The 15,026-nt window shown below is 37.8% G+C and overlaps 1 protein-coding gene across 1 annotated transcript in view; it reads right to left on the reverse strand.

Moving 5' to 3' along the window:
- dnah12 (dynein, axonemal, heavy chain 12) overlaps positions 1-15,026 on the reverse strand; it is a 37,103-nt gene that overhangs the window by 13,235 nt on the left and 8,842 nt on the right. The window contains 29 exon segments of the mRNA XM_053643673.1: positions 291-380; positions 462-593; positions 705-881; positions 6,052-6,132; positions 6,278-6,440; positions 6,536-6,669; positions 6,810-7,004; positions 7,140-7,301; positions 7,396-7,588; positions 8,210-8,388; positions 8,480-8,779; positions 8,903-9,158; positions 9,244-9,410; positions 9,520-9,658; positions 10,104-10,255; positions 10,379-10,567; positions 10,757-10,876; positions 11,036-11,224; positions 11,389-11,472; positions 11,774-11,914; positions 11,984-12,167; positions 12,507-12,616; positions 12,715-12,834; positions 12,928-13,173; positions 13,281-13,520; positions 13,641-13,793; positions 13,945-14,117; positions 14,340-14,496; positions 14,595-14,714. Coding sequence (XP_053499648.1) covers positions 291-380; positions 462-593; positions 705-881; positions 6,052-6,132; positions 6,278-6,440; positions 6,536-6,669; positions 6,810-7,004; positions 7,140-7,301; positions 7,396-7,588; positions 8,210-8,388; positions 8,480-8,779; positions 8,903-9,158; positions 9,244-9,410; positions 9,520-9,658; positions 10,104-10,255; positions 10,379-10,567; positions 10,757-10,876; positions 11,036-11,224; positions 11,389-11,472; positions 11,774-11,914; positions 11,984-12,167; positions 12,507-12,616; positions 12,715-12,834; positions 12,928-13,173; positions 13,281-13,520; positions 13,641-13,793; positions 13,945-14,117; positions 14,340-14,496; positions 14,595-14,714 — 4,746 coding nt within the window.

Here is a 15,026-nt window from a genome sequence, read left to right on the forward strand (position 1 = left end):
CAAGAAACATCTGACCTCTGTGATTGCCAACAAGGGTTTTGCCACCAAGTACTAAGTCATGTTTTGCAGAGGGGGTCAAATACATATTTCCCTCATTAAAATGAAAATCAATTTATAACATTTTTGACATGCGTTTTTCTGGATTTTCTTGTTGTTATCCTATCTCTCACTGTTCAAATAAATCTACCATTAAAATTATAGACTGATCATTTCTTTGTCAGTGGGCAAACGTACAAAATCAGCAGGGGATCAAATACTTTTTTCCCTCACTGTATCTAAAATATAATTACAGGAATGTTGTCCTTGTCATATTCTTTCAGGTCCCTGAGGAAATTCATGTCACCCAGCAATTTCTTGCTTGGACCCCAATAGTCTTCTACCTGTAGATAAGGATGCCAAAATGTGGTTAGCAAAGTAAAAGAATAGGTTATCAGTTTACACTGCTGAATCAATTTGTTCACCTTCTTTCCTGTTCCTGCAGGGTCATTGATTTTCTCAGGCTTAATATCCTTCATTACACACACTGCTGCCATCACAAGCTTCACTCCAGATGGAGGGTTTTTCATAGATTTTACAATTGTAATGTCAGAGGGCTAAAAGCAAAACAAAAAATCTTTACCAGTACATAAGAACAATCTTCATGGTTTAAAACAGATGGGGATGGGGGGGGGATTGGGGGGGGGGGATTGGGAGGACTCTGATACCTTCAGAGTATCAAGAGCAGAAAGAGCTGCCTCCAGAGCAGGGATGGCCTCAGCAAGGTCACTCTCACACTCATTCTTCAGAGCCTGAGCTTCGTTTGCCTTTTGAGTAGCTGCCTCCTCATCCACACGCACAACTTTACTCTTAGCCTCCACTTCCACTGACTCTACCTCTATCACCTGTAACACAGCAACATTTTAACATGTGGAGGATTTTATTACCAATCAAAAATAAACATTTAATTAGCACATAAACTATTCTCCTCATGTGACGTCATCCTAGTGCAATTTTGAGGGCCTGAGCATGAAACAGTGGTCTCGATTAACTTGGCATTGGCACAAAATTTGTCTAAAGCAATTTTATAGTGTAATAGCATTTGTTCGAGCTCAGATATGCGTTCAGTGAATGCTGTACTCTGTTCTGCCCAGTTTTGTTTCTCATGTGCAAAACTTTTGTTATTTGAAATTATGTAACTGAAGTGTCCTGTGATTTAACCCTTTAATATTATTAATCTGGAGTGCCTATACATCGGAGTTCACCCTTACAAAGTGGTGACCCCGACACGATACTCCCGACCTCCAGGCAAGTGACGTCTTTAGAAGCGCGACATTCAATCCAACCTACATGGGATATGAGGTTTGAACTCCTTCTCTGTCTACAATTGCTATGGTAAGTCTATTCTTTTTGCCTTTTAGAAGTGTTGAGGAAAAGTTGTTTGCACCTCTCATCTAGACACATTTGTAGAACGGGTCGGAAAACCCAACAGTGTAGCAGGCGCTCCGATGCGCACAATCTGAGAACATTATCTTTATACGCAATGGCTGAGGGAAAGACAAGCAAAATCCACCAAGAATTCATGCAAATGTGGGCTGATGTTGTGAAAGAGACATTAACTAGCATGCAAAATGAAGGTTTAGTTGTAGACGCACGCAGTGAATCTATTCTAGAGTGGCTCTTTTCGGAACATGGCACTAAAAATGGTGCTAAAGCACAACATTTTTTCCTAAGCAGGCCAAAGTTTAATAAATGTAGTATATCAGCTATTGGATACTTGGTGTACAGAAATAGCTCGGATTCGTCTGAGGATGCTGTACTTGCGTTCAAGAGAATGTTTGAGTTAAATAAAACCCGCTATAATGAAATGGAGGGATTGCATCTGTAGATCGACAGTTTTGCACATGAGAAACAAAACTGGGCAGGACAGGGTACAGCATTCACGGAATGCATATCTGAGCTTGAACAAACGCTATTACACTATAAAATGGCTTTAGATTAATTTTGTGCCAAGGCCAAGTTAATCAAGACCACTGTTTCACGCTCAGGCCCTCAAAATTGCACTAGGATGACGTCACATGCAGAGAATACGTCACTGAGAAGTTCAAGTCACAGATTGGATCAGACTAATGAGATGAAAAGTGAGGTTCCACCCACACCATCTCCGTCACTTAGATCTGATCCAGTTATATCGTCTGTGCATGGTAATGGTGCCGCCCACCAGCATCCAGCTGTGAACCTACAGTCAGCTGGAGCTGAGCTGGGCCAATCACATGTACAGACTATAGGTCTACTAACTGCACAGCCACCATTCACAGCTCCATGTGAGAAGACAGATCTTCAAATTTCAGCAGTTAAATGCAACGCAAAAGTGTGCTCAAATCAAAGTGTGAGATCCCACTCACATATTAAGCAAGGAAAATTCTGTTCCTTCTGCCACAAAATTGGCCATGCAGGCCTGAAATGCTGGTCTTTGGGGAATGGACGTCCACCACCTTATTTTCTTTGGCGCAAAAATGCACATTCACATCATACAGCTTGTATAAATGTGCCTGTGCAAGAAACACTGTGCGAGCTCAAAACTGTGTTTAATAAAGTTTTGGGGGTTGTAGCAAAAGTGTTAGCGGTCCCCTAATAGTAAACATTGCTTTTGATGATGACTTGGTTAATGACCTTCCATTCTTTATGCACTTCTGTGCTGATTTCTGAGATGTCCAAATAGCAATCTATCCTCACAACCGGCTAGTTTATAAAATACCTTGATATCTGAACTAAGCTTATCTTGTTAAAATTACAGTTTCTTGCATCAAATAAAACCACAGTTGTTCTTATAGAAACACATGTCATTTAGACTAATGGGGCTTTAGCTGATGTTGTATAGTTGTTAATGCATTATATTGCATTTAGGCTAATGTAGCTAGAGTTGTTACAGTTGTTTATGAACATACATTTAGACTGATGCAAATATAGCTATCCTATAGTTGTTAATGTACTGGAGTACATTTAGACTAAAGTAGTGAAAATTGTCGCATAAGAATGGATTTGGTAAAATTGTAACATTTAGGCTTATTAAGGTTGTAAATGTTAACCACAGCCAGTGATCTTATGTTTGAGGTTAAAACTACAATCTAGTCTTGAAAAAGTCATTAGAGTATTCAAGACTCATGTGTTAGCTATGTGGAATTTTGTTCCTGATAACTCCTATAATGGCATTGTGTGGTTATTTTATTTATTTATTTATTTTACCATAAATAACACCAACAATGCCCTACAAAGGAGTAGAGCTGACTGTTTAATTTTAACTTATAATGCTTAATACATTTCTAATTCCTATATGTCTTAATACATATAGGAATTAGAAAGCCTGTCAGTAGGTGTTTTAACCACCCTGCATTGACCCTAGGGGTGTGTGTGTGTGTGTGTGCACGTATGTGTGCACCCTAAACACACCCAAAGTCTATATACATTACATAACATGTTTTAATGCAAATAAGATGTCAACTATACATGTTTACTGTATTATACAAAAGGCCTCAGTGTGACTGGAAAATATGGTCTCATTCCCTCAACAACAGTTTAAATAAAATGGTACATGCCATTAAAGGCATACCAAGGTCCCTCACTCAAATTACCTCCTTTATGTAAATAAGGTACATCCTTCCACAAACATCAAATTATAATCACCAACAACACCATTTAGTGGACCACAGAGCATCTGGGTATTTAGGAGAGAGCTGGCCAAGATTCAGGGAATCTGTAGACAGATCTCCCGCATGATCACTGTGTGTAGTTTTTCTCTACCAGGTATGTAAGTGTTGTCTCTCTTATGTTGTATTATTATGTTTTGAATTTGATTGGAATGTAATGTTGCATGTAATTCTTTCTTATTATTATCAATAGTAGTGTTGGATTTGGATGTTTTCATACCTGGATAAATAAATTATTAGACTTGATTATATTCTGAAATACTGTCTCTAGTAGATTACGGAAAGTCCTTGTTACAGCAAATCTGCGACCAGGTTAGTACAGGCTAACAGTTTGGCATTAAGTGTACTTAGAGTGTACAGGCTTGATAGGAAATTTCCGTTTAGGACAACATAAAGTTGATCAGCCAAGTCTAAATAGGATGAAGTCTAAACCTCTGATTACTGTAATATTCTTCTAGCTAACGTGTACATAGGAAAACTATGGCATGATTATATAAAGCTAATTTTACTCAGATATTATTGGTCTATCTTCATAGATTTTAGTGCTCATGACCTTTGGCTAGAAATAACCTAACTGTAATTAAGTATTACTAACTAAGGGGACTAATTAAAGTACTATTTAGGAAAGGGTAAGCATGGGATCGTCTAAATAATATTAGTCAGTTACCTCTGGCTAATGACCAAGACTGGCGAGTTTGTGACCATGAGATCCACGCACACGACCGGCGTGAGACTCGACATGGAATCCGAATGAACGAGCACAATTTAAAGTATAGAATAAATTAGAATTAATCAAGTATAGAAGATCAAAAGTATCAAAATTCAAATAATTAAGAAATAAATACAACATTGAGGTTTTTACAATTGGATTCAGATTTAATTTAAGAGAGAGTCAAGCAGAATTGGAATGACAAATTTAAATATATTCACATCGCTTTAAAAAGACAGGAACACGTGGGAATACTTCTACCACGTCATTGGATACCGCTGTTGGACCAGTGAGTGGACCGTTACACCCCCGTAGTAACTAATTCCCCAAATATATGCAACTGGGGTTAAGCTGCACTAGAAGCAACCAGGCCTGAATACTGAAAACCCTGTTCAATCAAATCAAAACTTAAATACAGCTTTTTCAACCACATGAAGTTGGGTAAAAAGTCTTACCCAGTAACACGCAATGCCAAAATTGAAAGAAATTCCAGAAATTTGGAGGAAAAAAAGTGATTGAAACGCATTATTCTGGGAAGGGGTACTAAGCTATTTCAAAGGCTCTAGGTCTCCAAAGAACCACAGTGAGAGCCATTATCTCCAAATGGAAAAACTCACAGTAGTGAACCTTCCTAGAAGTGGCCGACCTTCCAAGTTCCTCCAAGAGCACAGCAACTACTCATCCAGGAAGTCACAAAAGAGGCAAGGATAACATAAAAGGATCTACAGGCCTCTCTTGCATCAATAAAGGTCACTGTTCATGACTCCATTATCAGAAAGACACTGGACAAAATGGCATCCATGGAAGAATGGGGAAGTGAAATCCACTGCTAACCCAGAAGAACATTAAGGCTCATGTGAATTTTGCCAAAACTCAGCTTGATGATACTCAAACCTTTTGGGAGAATGTTCTGTGGACTGATTAGTCGAAAATGGAACTGTTTGGAAGACAGGGGTCCCGTTACATCCAACATAAACCAAACACAGAATTCCACAAAAAGAACATCATATCTATGGTCAAGAATGGTGGTGGAAGTGTGATGGTGTGGGGATGCTTTGACATTCTCCTTTAAGAAAGCCTTAAAGGAGAATGTCCAGTCTTAAGTCCGTAAGTTGAAACTCAAGCGCAACTGGATTATCCAATAAGACAATGATCCAAAGCATAGGAGTGAGTCCACCTCTGAATGGTTCAAAAAATGCTAAATTAAAGTTTTGGAATGGCCTAGTCAAAGTCCTGACTTGAACCAATTGAGATGCTGTGGCAGGACCTTAAATGGGCAATTTATGCTCGAAAACCTTCTGCAAAGAAGAGTGGGCCAAAATTTCATGACAAGTGCTGTGAAAGACTGATCTCCAGTTATCGGAAGTGTTCGTTGCAGTTATTACAGCTAAAGATGGCACAACCAGATTTTAAATTTAAGGGGGAAGTTACTTTTTCCCATGGGTGATACCTAGTTGGATAACTTTTTTGCTTCAATAATAAAAAAATTAAAAAAAAAACCTGTATTGTGCGTTAGCTCAGTTTGCATTTGTTTTATGTTGTATTTTGTTTGAAGCTCTAAAACTATTTAGTATAAGATATACACAAAAACAGAAGAAATCAGGATGGAGGTAAATATGTTTTCACAGCACTGTATCTTGACTTATTGACTCTTTTCACCTTCATTATACTGGTGTTGTCAATCTTGGCCTGTTCCAGTTTGGGCTGAAGATCTACAAGCTCCTTCTTCATTTCACCCACCTAACAAAATGCAAATAGTCACTAATATCACTAATTTTGTTTATAGCAAAACAATAAAAATACTAAAGTAACTAAAATGAGTTCTATATTTGAAAAGAATTATTAAATCTTAAAAAGATAAGAAAGAAAATACAATATAAAATACCTGAGACTCAGCAAAAGCCAGTTTGTCTAGCCCATTAGTGTACCTCTTCTTTGCCTTCATTACAGTGTCCCGTTTCTGAGTAAGTAGCAGCTGAAATGCAGCTATCAGCTCCAAGTAGGAAGTGGGAGTCACATAATTATGGCGACCAAGCTCAGACAGAAACCTTGAAATATCACAAACCACAAATTGAATATATGTAGCACTAGATTTGTGTAAAGATTGATGACCTGGTTAAATTATATATTAGGTTTTGCATACCTTTTGGACAGATCAGTAGCAGAAGTATGGAAAGTCTTGCAGATTAACATAACTTCTAGCCGTTCATGGTCACTCATCTCTAGAGTCTCTAAAAACTTCTTGGCAACTCGCTCCAATGCCTCTTCTGGCCATGGCTATAAGGAACAAACATGAATATCAAAAGGAGAACAAGTAGCTGCCAGAATACAGTATATAGACTGCTCATTAGAATCATGCTGCATTCACTGCATTTCATTTAGTACCTCTACAGTTACATTTTTTCAAATTTTCTTACCTGGAACCAATTGATTGTGCAGCAGTTGATAAGAGATGGGAATTGCCTCAGGCGGTTTCTAAAGGCATCTCCAATAGGGCTGAATGCCACTACTATGTGCAAGTTCTCTCTGCAGCGGTTTACAAAGTAGGCAAACAGAGCCAGAGGACTGAACTCTAAATTCTTATTACCAGCCTGGGCTATGGGCCGCACTGCCTGAGATACACACAGAAGGGAGCAGGAGTAAATTACACTGAGATTCATAATCCTTATTATCCCACTAATTCAAAAATAGAAACAATCTTCTCTGGCAGGCTTGGAATGTCACTACTTAATATTCTCATAAAACACCTCCATTATCTCTTGCTTCTCATCCACAGCAAATATGTTTGGAACCTCGCCGGTGTTTAACACACTGTCCACATCTTCTAAAAAGGCCTCCTCTTTTATTTGAGCATCCGTAAGCAGGAACACTGTCTTCTCGCCCTTCACACCTGCTCTCTTCAGCAAAAGCTGAAAATGGGCAAACAGATCTTATTTAATGGTGCACCAATTATTTTCTTTGTTTCACATGGATGCGTCTTATTTGACAGAAATCACATATTACCTTAAGGTCATCTCTCCACTCATTCATGCCATAGTTCTTAGAAATCTCAGGCTGGAACAGAGTCATGCCAGCCATGAAGGTGGCCAGTTTAGTGATGGACTGACGGCCACTTCCACCAACTCCCACCAGCAGAGCATTTCCTCCAGGCTGCTTCAGCACACGGCTGATCCTGGACAAGTGCTCTAGGACATAGCTGCCACACACAATAAAGCTCTTTAAGCCTTTTCAATCTAATCTCAATCTACTGTATTTGTAGTGTATGCATGACTACAACCCTGTGAGGAAGAAGAATGAAAAACCCGTTTACTTGGAACTCACTTATAATGGAAGCCTAAGGGCTTCCATTATTAATGTTTTGTTCAAAATTTGAATGAAACAACATAAGACAGGTAAGACAATCTCCTGTCTGTCTCATTCTAAGACAAATGTATTTTTAGTGTATGACATAATTGAACAACTGCCTTAGGTATCAACTATAAGAAAGTGTTGAGTAAAGACATTTTATTTCTATTCTCAGTACAGGAAATATGTAGAAAAACCTTTGTCTTTACTAACTAATAAGATACAGATGCCATAGATCTTTAGAAATTAGTCGAAAACACTACAGTATTTCTTTGTTTTTGTTTTTTTTTACTAAAAGAGGAATATTATTAAACAAAAAATTCCATGATAAATTCAAGTTCTTTGCTTAGTTTCTTTAAGAAATATGATCTGCATCTCTGCCATCAATAGAATCCCCAAGTACATATTTTGTGTGCCTATTTTCATAAGTATTTTTTATATTGCTCACAACAATATTTGAAATAGTGGTTACCGAAAGATGACCAGGTTCATACGGTTCTTGTGTGTCTGATTGTACTCTGCCAGACAGGACTCCACCACCTGACTGAAGCTCTCCATGCTGGGAACCTCTGCGTATATTCTCTCACTGGGATCCACATCACGAGTCATGTAATCTCCAAATAACAAGCTCCTCATGTCCTCCTCACACAGCTAGGGTGCAGGAATAACATTTACAACACACTCCCAGTTAATAGTTTTCAATTATAATTACCTGCTCCCAAATCACCTACTTGGTACTTACAGATTTTTTGTCAGATTTGAGGTGCTCAAAGACTGTGTCAAAGTTTTCCTTAAAATGTTCTTTTACAATAGTGTTCATTAGTCTGTAGAGCCACGCTTGGTCCTCAGCATTCACCAGGCGATCGTAGAAGACTCTAAACACCTCATGAACAAACAGGCGAATCAAGGTGTGCTTGCTCTCCACAGATTCCTTCTTTAGTAGCAGGCAGCCCTGTACTACACGTGAGAAATCTCTCAGGTTGAACGTGTAATGAGATTTAGCAGGGGTGGGAAGGAGGTTTTGCATTGCTTTTTTATAAACCTGTTCATATCACAGAAACAAAACACAGAGTGCTATTATGTTATGAATTAAACGGAACATTCTCAATCTAGACTAAAATTGCAAACACAGAATCTCAAATGAGTGTACAGTTGTATGGTTTACCTCCAAGGTAGCAGAAACTATCTGGTTGCCTACGGTGAAGCTGTCAGGTGGGAAACCATTGTTACGGAAGTAAAAGGTAACCACATTAGAGAATATTCGTGACATGGTGTCATCACTGAATGCATTGATGCTACAAATGTTAAAGTGACGCAGGAAACGAGGGGTCACCGCATTCCTCCCACCACCAGGGGGACCCATAGCTGCGATCAGTTGCAGATCAACCAAAGTGATTTTGGAGGCGTCTTTTAGGTCATACCTGAAAGATCATACTTTTAACATACTAAACCTTTCTTTTAGAAAACAATCAGACATAAATAGATAATTTCCTAAATAAAACCTACCAATTCCCATGGTCAAAATACTGACGAAGCAGTTCAATAGGAGGCTGCGCACCAAACACTTCCATTGCTGGCATGTTCACATCATCCACAAAAATAATGCATTTCTTTCCCATCGGAGGTCCAAATACTCCCTTTCTTCTCTTATCCAGCCTGGACATAATTAAGTTCTAGAATGGAGATGAGAAAATAGTGGTCCACATATGCTGACATGGCAACCAACATGGCTGGAGATCTGATAAGTCTGTCTCGTTAAAAGAAGTTTATCTTTGCAGTTACCTGAGTCTGGTTAGCACTAGTGCGAGCTGAAAAGTTAATAAAGAATGGAAGGTAGTGGTCCTTGTCTAGGCTGTTCATCAGTTTCTCCTTCACATAAACAGACTTTCCAGTGCCAGTGGGGCCAACAAAAAGAAGAGGCCTACAGCATGTAATCACAGAAGTGTAAGAAATATATATATATATATATATATATATATATATATATATATATATATATATATATATATATATATATATATATATATATATATATATATATATGTGTGTGTGTGTGTGTGTGTGTGTGTGTGTATATATATATATATATATATATATATATATATATATATATATATATATATATATATATATATACACACACACACACACACACACACACATATATGTGTATATATATATATATATATATATATATAAATTATCAGCTTTAAAAATATATAATGTGAAAATTGCATGCAAATTGCAATATACAGTATTTCAAAGTGATAATATACAGTACACCTTATAACCTAGACTATCAAAATATTGCCGTAAGTTGTATGTTCAGTAAGTTCTCTTTTTTATTAACAGAGCCACCCACTTACATTCCATAACTAATACAGCGGTCCATTAGGTAGGTGTAGCGCACTGTATCAATTGTAGGGACAATGATGTCTTGCACTTTGGTGTTCTTGTCCCCTAACGTGACATTCTTTATTGATTCATTCCAATGAATCCAACGGCCTTTCCCTTTGAACTAGAAATTGGAATAAATAAAAGTAAAATAAAAAGAAAAGGTCAGGGTCATGTGCCTTTTCTCTAAGAGCCATCTAGCTGTCTCAGAGTACTATTAAAAGACACATTTAATCACAATACACACCTCATAAGAATAGTCATAAACGAGACCTTTCTCATCGAAAGAGCATTCCCATTTTGAGACAGAGGCAGGGATTGGGTGCTGGTCTGATTTCCCCATTATGATTTCCCTCAGAAACTTATCAAATCTTTCACGACTGTCACCATCACAGCTTCCACCAACAGACCACACCAAAGAAAAGGCAAAGGCAGCCTGTGTAAACGGTTTTCAGGGAGCAAAACACATAAAACAAACATATATAAAGTGATATAAAGACAATCCACTTTAATGTCAAATAAAATTATAATCCGATTTCAGATAGTTATGGAAAAAAGGTTTAAACAAACAAACAAAAAAAAACTTTTTACTAAATGCAGCAGGTTTTTACAAATCAATACTTGCCATAATCCATGTACGAATATTCTTGTTTCCAGGCTCTTCATTTACAGGTTCCGTAAGAAGCATTTCAAAGAGTCGTGTAAGAGACACAACTGTATTACTGTTACTGGTGGAGACAACTTCCTGTAACAGAAACAGATGATCAGGGCTGGTTTACTGAGCAATAATTTGTAATCAGTTTCTTTAAAAAATTGGTTTATGTAGTGAAATGTTCCCTATAGAAACTCCAATACAAAAATAAATAATCAATAACTTAATTCAGGTCAGTAAAGATACACATACCTTACAGTTTTTTCTTAACATCCTTTGTGCTGGGGGGATCAGCCAATTAAACAGCTCCAGCAGCAGCGTGGAATTCTCTGGGGTCTGAAGAGGCTGGGGTAGAGTTTTTAACCAGGATGACACCAGAGGAGGCCATCCCAGCTGAGACGGCTCCATATAGATCATTCCACAACGGCTCACTGTGGCTGGCTGGAACAGAAGTTCAATACTGCTCTAACCAGTGTAACAGTATATCGCAACCTGGTCAGCAAATCCTGTTAATGAACCTTTAAATCTACGATTAATTTTAATGTCATATATAAGACAATACAGTTCCACGAGTGGTCAAGAGATCAGTATTCCAATTATCTTACTGAAGCCTGTGATAGGTCCATTGCCTCAAAAATCAGACTCATTTGATTGGACATCTGGATAATTTCTCCACTCATGAGGCACAACTGCAAGAGAAATATTAATTTGTCACTTGATGATACAGTTTCTTATGCAATTGAATAATATATTGATGTTTTCTAGTTACTCCGATCTATCTATCTATCTATCTATCTATCTATCTATCTATCTATATATATATATATATATATATATATATATATATATATATATATATATATATATATATATACACACACACACACACACATACATACACATATACATACACACACACACACACCACTAAACCAACTGCAGTATGATCTCTATATCTAATATGAAATTAATTCAAGATCAAAAGCCTGCCTTTTTGTTGTCATCCAATACAGTGTTCATGCTCTCAATCCAAAGTGTGTCAATTGGTCCATCAAACACCACCCACTTCCTGTCTGGGGTCTCGGCTGAGGCAAACTCCCGAAATGTATTTGCCACAATCCCATCAGTCCACTGAAAAAGAAAGAACACTTATATAAGACACATTCAAGAATATAACCCATTTGGCAAATTGATACTCACCTCATGAGACACTGGATCAAACTGACCAAAAAGCTGGCCCATTGTAATGGCTTTAGGGTTGATGGTGAGATATTGGACTTTCTCCTCTTCATTGTAGCCCCTCTCATTCATAAGCGTGAGTGTGTCAGCTAAAACATGGAGCACTTTGGTTTTGCCAGCAAAAGGTTCACCAACAAGCATGAACCTAAAAAAAGCAGAATACTGTCACTGTACATTGTCATAGTTCAGTGATTTTGGATGTTGTCTTCCAACATTATTTGTTTTCATCCTTCTTTACAGATCTGTATTAAATGATAACAAGCGTTACAGCATGAATGTTATTATGTGCTTCCTTAGAGTTGTTGGTGTTAATGCACTTGGAAGAGAGTGCAAACTGCTTGGCTGCATCTACCTTGACTAAAATGCTATTATGCCTTCATTCTGTTAACCCCTGGTCATGGATGGCAAGAATATTTTTGCAAGTTAAATTTGGGCAAATCTAGATTGATCATATTTGCTGCTTTGTGAAAGAATGTATACCTACCCGTGGCGTACAATCATCATCTCGTAAGTCTGTATAATTTTATCCAGGAAAATGTCCACAGGCTGGACATTGTGCTTTATACAGCATTCATGAACACAAGCGAGAATGAGCTAATGAATAGGAGGAAAAGAAGGAATAATTATGGAAATGGGAGACATGTAGAAACATCGTAATCTGAACAAAAATGATAAGACCCATAAATACTCACCTGATAGTCGGCCATGGGCAGAGAAACTCCAGGGAAGAGGTCACTGGTAATTCCATTAAAGAGAGGGATATCATGGGAGAGAAACTTGGGCTCATTCACATCCTTGATGGACCGTAGAAGCTAACCAGCAAAAATAGCACATGAGTCTTGACTCACATAACACCGTTTAATGATTTAAATATATTAATACACACTATCCTTCTTTTTCCTTACAAGAATATCTTCATTTTCATTTGGAAATTTGAGTTTGAGGTTCCCTGCTGCCACAAGTACTGCTTTGACAGCTCTCATTCCATAATCGTAGTGGAACTGGGAGGACAACTGCTCAGAACACAACCTGTAGGTCATTACTATCTTCACTGAAAGTGGTTTGGCATTCAAGAAGCCATAAGAATAAAGGGAGATCTCTGCGATCAGAGCATAGTTGGGTACCATCATTGCCACTGTTCTAAACAAAACCTAGAAAACACACAGGAGAAACATGAATGCATTTATCCAGACTAGTGCACAGTTAATAATAGTAGGTCAGAATAATCAATTAAGCAGTCACACAGCCAAGTTCTTACTTTCAGGTTATCAGGAAGCTCTGATCTTCCTGCATATCCAGGGTTCATGGTGATGGCTACAAAGCAGTTGGGATTGAGGCGAAGCTCTGTACCCTCAAAATCAAAAACCTCCAGCTTCATCTCAATGGCTCTCTGAATGCACAAGATCTGCTGTGCCACCACAGAAAGCACCTCCAGCTCAATACGGTTAAACTCATCAAAGCATGCCCATGCCCCCGAGGATGCCAGTCCTTTAAAGAACTGTGACAGGTAACAGAAACATTGAGTCAAATCAAAATAGATAAAATGACACTAGTCAGTGTAAAAGTAATACTCCCTTCTTTAGATGTTGCCATTCAATCTGAGAGCAGCTCTACTTACTTTCCCCATGGCTAGGTAGTCAAGTCCATCAGAGCAGTTGAACACTACACACTGCACAGCAAGGGCTTTGGCCAAGTCTTTAGTGGTCTCCGTCTTTCCTGTTCCTGCAGGGCCTTCAGGAGCCCCACCTAAATTCAGATAAAATGCTCCAATCTGCAATAGAGACATGAAACTCACATGAATCAAATGTTGATTTCACAGGTTTTGTCATTTGCTATTTTTTTTTAAAAAAAAAATTATTTTTCTTGTTAACAAAATGACTAGGTAATTGCAAAAAGTGGTTGGTGTTGATGTTTTGGTTTACCAAAGTTCGGTAGCATCGGTCTGTTAAAGGTGTGATGACCAAACGAGGCGAATTTCCCAAATACTCATAAGCATATTTGACATCACAATTTATGATACAGACACGGACATTTTCATCTTTCCAGTAGTAACGTAGCTGTGCTAACCATTGGAAGTCTGTGTCACAAGAAACACCTGAGAGAAACAAATAAGAGACATAAGAATCACAGGAATAATACAAGGAATGGAAGCGTAATGACAAATGGCAATTAAGTAAAAACCTATTACAAAGTAATGTCAGTGTACAGTCAATATTTAACTTCCTATACTAAAACCAAAGATGGATTATTTTTAACAACACAATGTACAATAAAATAACTACAAGAATCAACTTTAATATGAATTAATCTAAGCAACCTTTCTGGATCATTTCCATTACAACATCACGGGCATGCACATCTATAGTGACCAGTGCTCCTAGGGTAGTACGAGTCTGTTTGGGCAGTTTTCCCCTGACTAGCTCCACAATGTCATTCAGCTGGCTCTGCAGCTGATCATAGTAATTCTTCAGACCCTGTCGTCAAAAACAAAAAAGACTATTTTAACAACCATTGCTAAAAAATACTAATGCAGTGGTAAATACTGTGTGTGATACTATGAGTATTTCCTTACATTTATTCCACTCCTGATAGCATCATGCACTTCTAGGGTCCAGTATATTTGAGAGGTACAGAGCACCACCTGGCCAGGCCAGTCACAAACCCACTGACTCCTCTTGGACTCTGGATAAGCCTGTGATGCAATACAAAACCAAGAGAAATAAGAAATGAAGCTGGTACAAATATATACATGTAAACTTGGCAGTCCTGCGAAAGGTAATGCCACAAAAAATATTTCCACATGTGCCATGTCACTTATATATATATATATATATATATATATAAATATAATAAGTGACATGGCACATCTGGAAATATTTTTTGTGGCATTACCTAAAAGCTGGCAACCTTATGGCAAACTTCCTCTTACTTACTTTAGGAGGAGACTGTATCTCTTATATATTGTATCATATACATATTACATATATATATACATATACATATA

The sequence above is a fragment of the Ictalurus furcatus genome, chromosome 15 (genome assembly GCF_023375685.1).
Source record: "Ictalurus furcatus strain D&B chromosome 15, Billie_1.0, whole genome shotgun sequence".
Taxonomy (NCBI): Eukaryota; Metazoa; Chordata; class Actinopteri; order Siluriformes; family Ictaluridae; genus Ictalurus; species Ictalurus furcatus.